This window comes from Hirundo rustica, chromosome 14, assembly GCF_015227805.2.
Source record: "Hirundo rustica isolate bHirRus1 chromosome 14, bHirRus1.pri.v3, whole genome shotgun sequence".
Lineage (NCBI taxonomy): Eukaryota > Metazoa > Chordata > Aves > Passeriformes > Hirundinidae > Hirundo > Hirundo rustica.
In genome coordinates, this window is record NC_053463.1 from 2207887 (window position 1) to 2214427 (window position 6541).

General features: G+C 52.5%; 1 protein-coding gene across 2 annotated transcripts; it reads right to left on the bottom strand.

Annotated features, from left to right (window-relative positions):
• Window positions 1-2984: 2984 nt before the first annotated feature.
• DUSP1 (dual specificity phosphatase 1) lies at window positions 2985-5558 on the bottom strand. 2 transcript variants are annotated; one of them, XM_040078613.2, is made up of 4 exons: window positions 5120-5558; window positions 4863-5011; window positions 4553-4772; window positions 2985-4047 (listed from the first exon to the last, which is right to left on the bottom strand). In XM_040078613.2, exons 1-4 carry the CDS (start codon window positions 5487-5489, stop codon window positions 3677-3679), a joined length of 1110 nt encoding a protein of 369 aa, XP_039934547.1. In that variant the 5' UTR covers window positions 5490-5558; the 3' UTR covers window positions 2985-3676. The 2 variants fall into 2 exon arrangements, with proteins under 2 accessions (XP_039934547.1, XP_039934546.1); XM_040078612.2 differs by having other exon boundaries at window positions 4863-5558.
• Window positions 5559-6541: the final 983 nt, after the last annotated feature.

The window sequence follows — 6541 nt, forward strand, 5'->3', positions numbered from 1 at the left end:
CAAGACACATCTAATCTGGAGCTCTGGGGCTGTTTGCCGTGTCATAACCGGGTAGGCTGTGTCCCCTGAGCGCTGCATCTTGCTGGGGGGGTCACACAGGGCTCCTGTGCTGTGTCCCCGTGTGGGCTGGCCAGGGACACCCCAGGGCTGTGGGGACACATCTGTGGGTGCTGTGCTAAGCGCTGCCATGACTTGTGTTCCATTTGGGGTGTTTTGGTGGCACTTTGGGGGCTGGAGGGCTCATCTGTGTGTCCCCATGGCTGCTCTGCAGGGCACACAATGGCCATTGTTTGCCTTCGGGGCGGGTGAGCAGCCTCTGGCTTGGGAGGAACAAAGCCCGGAGCCAGTTCCTGCAAACACAAAACATTCCTTTTTATCACTTCATGACAAATTGGTTTGTCAGCAGCAGGAAGTGATGTTTCTGCCGTCCTCACAGAGGGGAAACTCCTCGTGGTTTCCATGGGGATGTATGCAACTGGAGAGCTACAGATTTATACGAACTGAAAGCCCCACACACGCCTGCTGAGAGCCAGGATTCTGGGGATTGGATACCACGGGATGGTCTCAGCAGAGTCCTGCCAGCACGGGGGGACAGCCAGCTCATGCTGGAGCCAGAGAAATGGGAATTTAAAGCCCTAAACCGGGGTGAACTGTTGCGCTTTAATATTCCAATCAAACAAAGCAGCGGAGCTGGGAGAATAAGTAAGGGGTGGGAAGTAAAGATTCTTCCACAAAGTTCATCCTGCCTGTGCCACCAAGGCATCCTCCTCCTCTGGCCCTCACCTTGCCAGCCATCCTGCTCCCAGATGACCCCATCCATCTCCCAAAACTGTCCTCCTGAGGTGGCATTTGGCAGTCCCACTCTGATCTCCCCCCCGGGCCCCAATCCTCCCCTTTCCACCGGGAGCACTTTGGGATCTGGGCGCGATCCCATCCACGAAAGGAGTGCCCGAGACTGGGCAGCGTCAGAGTCGGATTACAGGGAGCAGCAGCAGGATCCCGATAAAGACCCGGAGAAGGGCACGGGATGTCAGAGCTGGCAGCGGCTGGCAGCGAGCGCAGCCCCGCGGGCTGCTCACGGCCGGCTTTGTGCTGAAGCAGCTCTCTTTCGCACCTCTCTGTCAGGTGCCTGCTTAGGTTATAAAAGCTGATCTGCTGCCAGGTAATGAGTTCTATTGTTCCAAGAAACACATAAACAAGCTCCCGCGGCTGTCAGGGAGCGGATTTCTGTTTGAATTGTGATTAACTGGCAGGATTTTTTTATTTTTTTTTTTATCAGTTGCATGGCCAGGGCTGCCAAGGTTGTATTTTTCCACTGAACAAGCTCTGCTTTGCTTTGACGGTGAAAGTTTGTTCCACCCTTTGCTGCAGGTGTAAAAAGGCTCACGTATTCAGAGACAGTCTTGCATATTTAATCAGGACAGGTTCGACATGCCAAGGGATTTTCCATGGACAAAGGGGTTTTGCAGGATTTACAGCACGGGACAGGTTTTGGGGAGGATATTCACTTTGAGGTTCAGGAAAATGGGAGTTTCTAACTTCGCTTCCCAGTGCCCAGGGATCTCTCCTCTTTTAGCTGCTCCATTTTTTTCCTCCCTTGGTGTCAGGTTGAAAGTCGGTGCGGGCTGACGCGCGGCGCTGACGACAGAGCTGCTTCCGAGGGGCAGCTCACGTGGAAGAACTTCAGAGGCAGCAGTGCATCATCCCGTCCTTCAAGGGCACCTTCTCCCAGGAGAAGAGCCCTGGATTTTAGCACCATTAATCCCCCAGGTAACTTGCAGGACCGCGGCAGGAGTTTGTGGTGCTTTGCTCATCTTGCTGCGTGCCGAGAGCACGGCTGCTTTGTGCTCACAAAAAACTTCTCCTGTCCACCAAAGATCACAACTGCTTAAATTCCTTGATTTTGCAGTCAGAACCTGGTGCGTGTGCCCCAGCAAAACCACTTTTGATGGGGCAAAAGTCAGATCTGACTCTTTGACCATCAGACGTGCGAGAACTGATGGCTCCTTTCTGGAGTGAGTACGGCAAGCCCAGAGTCCTGCTGCTCCCTCAGCATCCCTCTCCCTGTTACCAGCCCTACCCTGCCTAGGAAATCAAGCTTCCAGCTGCATCCCACACCCATCAGCTCCCCCGGGAAGGGGATGTCACAGCAGGGATGCTGTGCTGCCCCACAGAGCCCATGAGAGGTGCAGTCCTGTCCCAGGACCCAGCATTAACCCCGCTCCCTTCGCTGCTCATCGCCCTGCTCCTGCACACAGAGCTGCTGTTGGAGCTCCCCTGCCTGGCTTCGGCTGTGCCACATCAGCTCTCCTCACTGCCTCAACAGAAACACCAGATCCAAGTCACTCTAGTGATAATCTCTCCAGCAGGAAAGAATTTATTTGGGTCTGGGTAAGAAAATCAGTGAGTTGCTGGGTACCTGATCCCTCGTCATGCCCTATTTGTTTACAGGGATGGCCCAGCCAGCCAAATACCTCAACTCCAGGCATCAGAGGCAGTCTGAGCTGCAAAAAAGGATTTGAGGTGGGACAGAAAAAGAAAAACACTCTGGGAGTTTGTGCCAAGCCTTGGAGATCTGTTACTAACAGGTTAATTTTTAGACTTAACCTTTCAAGCATTAAAAGTAAACACGGAATAAGAAAGCTTATTCCTCCTTCTTAGGAGAAGGACTATTTTAAATTCACTGTAGCCCAGTGCCCAAGTCTCAGCTGGTTCAAACTGTTACAGCCATCAGGGCAGCTAAATCCACTCCCAGCTGAGAAGCCAGCCTTGGCTCCCTGCCACTGCACACAATTACATGGGGACAAAGAAAAGCTCAGGTTAAGAACCTGCAGTAGTTTCTAGTCAATTATGTTGTTTAAACCCATTCTTCTCAGTCAAGACCCGAGGCCAGAAGAGCTGAAAATTACAGCTCTTCACCCCGGAGCTTCCACATGAGTTCTGGGACTGTGAAGTGCAGCATTTTAAAGAACATGTAACCCAGATGAATAGAAATACCATAATTTATTCCATTTGTATAAAAAAAGTTATAATCATGTAACAAAACTATGTCTTCATAAGAAGAAATATATTATTTCACATCATAAATAAATCAGCAAACATACAACCCTTGACAACTCAAAAAAAAAAAAAGCACTCGCCTGGTGCTTTCATGTCAGTGCTTGGGAAACAAGAAGAGCTGACAGATATACACACACAGGATTATAGTACCAAAAAATACTGAGGTATTTGGTTTCTCTAGAAATGAAACTTTACGTTTGTGATGGCAAAAAAGAAAAACAACCAAAAAGGAACAAAAAAAACCCCAACAACAATGCACTAATGTAAAAAATAAATAAATAGGACTGTCATATAAAAGGGGACAGCATCAGTGCTGCTCAAAGTGTCCAGGAATGGGAATACTGGTGAGCATGCTACTAAACATGGAGCAGGCTTAGGACAGACAGAAGACAAGGAGGGACAGCTCAGGAAGAGCCAGTGTCCTTTGATCTCGGCGTAGACATCCAGACATTTGTTGAGAAGTCAGAAACACCTGGTTTCTCCGGCATTGGGTGAGCTCCTCTCCATTTGCGACACGCGAATGACTCCCCACGAAACACAAGTGACACTGTCCCCGTAGTTATTGCACTTCTGAGACAGCAAGTCTGAGTCCTGGCCACGGCTTTCACCTGCTTTTTCAGCAGCTGGGGGAAGTAGTGATGGGGCTCTGAAGGTAGTTTAAAGCGCTGGACGCGGTGTGAACCGGGATGGAGACGGGGAAGTTGAAGACGGTGGTGGTCGATGCCCCTCTGTCCAACACTGCCATGGCAGGGCTCCCGGCCTCTGCTGAGCAGTTGGGGGCAAGGACCTGCGACTCAAACTGCAGCAGCTGCCCCATGAAGCTGAAATTTGGGGAGATGATGCTTCTCCTCTGCTTGACAAACTCGAAGGCTTCGTCCAGTTTGACTCTGTTGGTCCTCATGAGATAAGCAAGGCAGATGGTGGCTGAGCGGGAAATGCCAGCCTGGCAGTGCACAAAGACCCTTCCTCCCTGGCTCTTCACGGAGTCTGAAAGAATCAAAGCACACGGTTAGCAAACAAGTCTCGCTGCTTCCAGAGGTGGGAAAAAGCACAGACTGCTGTTTTACATTTCTTTAATCCATCCCTTCCTTAGCCTAATAGGTGCACCCAGAGCTTTTGAGACAAAGGGAGTCTTTGTCCTGAGGAAAGCAGCTATTTTCACTCAGGGCTCCCATTCCAATTATACTAATAGCTCCTCCAGGTCACTTTAGCAGTCTTGCAAGATTACTTTAATACTGATCCGCTTAAATTCACACTTTTCTGCGAGATCAGTGCCTCTTGAATCAAGATCTCAAGCAGCTTTACAGAGCTAAGATTATGCCTGTGAGTAGAATTAAACTAATGGAAGTGCTCCCCGAGCGCACCTTCCCAGTGGAATGTCATTCCCCAGCCTCAAGTGGAGGATTTACCAGGGGGAAACACCGTGCCAAAAACCACTTCCCAGGGGGCGTTAACCCAGAAAATGCACTGCTAGCAAAGAGAGCCCATTTACCGATGAAATCGATCGCCTCGTTGAACCAGGAGCTGATGTCTGCCTTGTGGTTGTCCTCCACGGGGATGCTCTTGTACTGGTAGTGCCCTTCGAAGTGGTTGGGGCAGTTGGCCGAGACGTTGATCAGCGCCGTGATCCCCAAAGCGTCCAGCATGTCCTTGCGGGACGCGTGATAGGCGCTCCCCAAGTACAGGAACGGCAGGATTTCCACGGGCCCGCCCTACAAACAGAGACGAACGGCACCGGTCACCCCCGGCCCGGTGCTGGGCGGCAGCGCCCGCTCCGCTCCCCGCTCCCCCCCGGCGCTCACCTGGTCGTAGAGCGGGGTCCCGCAGGAGCTGCAGCCCGAGTCGGCGCTGCCGGGAGCGGGGCTGGCGCTCAGGGGCAGGCTGAGCCCGGCGGGCGCGGCCGGCTTGGTGCAGAGCTCGGAGCAGGCGGAGGCGAAGGCTTCGTAACCTCCTGCGGGAGGGGCAGAGCGGAGAGAGGGGCGCGGGGTGAGCGCCGTGCGGCCGGGAAGAGAGCGGGGCTGCCCGGCCCGGCCCCCCCGGTGCCCGCGGCGACACTCACCCTTGAGGAAGCAGATGCGGGCGCCTCGGGCCTCCCTGCAGAGGGTGCCGAGCGCCAGCAGCATGGTGCTGTCGCGCTTGGGCATTTCCAGGTCGGCGCTGCGCTCGTCCAGCAGCACCACGGTGTGGAAGAGCCCCTGGCGCAGGCGGGCGCGGAGCTCCTCGTTGGGCACGACGTGCTCCAGAGCCAGGGCGCCCTTGGCGCGGCGCCGCACGATGGTGCTCAGGCGGACGTTGCAGGAGCCGCGGATGTGCGCGGCGTTGAAGGAGAAGAAGGAGCGGCAGTCGAGGACCAGGCACTGCGCGCCGCGCTCCTGCAGCAGCCCCCGCAGCGCCTCGCACTCCAGCGCGCACACCCGCAGGTTGACCATGGCGAAGAAGGGATGGCAGGGAAGGGAAGGGCAGGGCGGTGTGCGCGGAGCTGCCGCTGTCCCCGAGTGTCCCGGTGTCCCGGCCGCGCTCGGCCGCTCCCGCCCTTATATCGGGGCCGCGGCGGCGGGACGGCGTTTTCTCAATGGGGCCGCGTCACGTGGTGCGACGGGAAAGGGGGGGCGGGGGGGTGACGTCACCCTGGCCGCGCGCCAGCGAGGGCGCGCCCGGCCCCGCCGGGCGTGACGTCATCGGCCGCGGGGCGGCCCGGGGAGCGCGCGCGAGCCAGCGGGGGCGCGCACCAGTGTGGGAGCGTGAGTGCGCGCGCATTTGCACACCTGTGCGCTCCTCCACACACTTACACACACCCGTGTGCACCTATACACACCTGTACACACCTGTGCGCGCCTACACACGCGTGTGCACATGGGTACACCCGCAGGCGTGTGCGGACACGGCCCTACTACACACAATCCCCCGATATAAATAGATTTCTAAATATATACCTAAATATATACCTAAATATATACCTAAATATATACCTAAATAGATTTATAAATATATATATATGGCTAAATATACCTGTAAATACATATCAATATATAAAGATGTATAAAGTATTTTAAAACGTATACCTGCATAAAAGTATAAATATACCTCAATATATCAATATATTAAGATATATTAAAATAATAAAAATAAACTATACATAATAAATGTTACATATTATACGCATATATAATGCATGCATACATATACAAATGTACACATATATTTTTATATATATATATATATAGGGATGTGTATGTATATGTGCCTATGTCTATGTATCTATGTGTACATGTGTCTATATATTTATAAATATGCCTATATATCTCTGTGTATAGCTATATATCTCTGTATATAAATATAAATATATATATATGTGTGTGTGCGAGTATATGTGTATTTATATATCTGTATGGGGGGATATATATATTTATACATATATATGAGGTTGATGAAAAACTCAACATAAGAAATCCCCCATGCCCTGGGCTGATCCCCCCACACG

What these genes read in the sequence shown, in the direction of transcription:
- DUSP1 (XM_040078612.2), bottom strand. Translation starts at nt 5,489, where the DNA reads ATGGTCAACCTGCGGGTGTGCGCGCTGGAGTGCGAGGCGCTGCGGGGG. An exon ending in GGACCCCGCTCTACGACCAG is followed by an intron (nt 4,773 to 4,862) that starts GTGAGCGCCGGG and finishes CTCTGTTTGTAG; the next exon opens with GGCGGGCCCGTGGAAATCCT. An exon ending in CGAGGCGATCGATTTCATCG is followed by an intron (nt 4,048 to 4,552) that starts GTAAATGGGCTC and finishes TGATTCTTTCAG; the next exon opens with ACTCCGTGAAGAGCCAGGGA.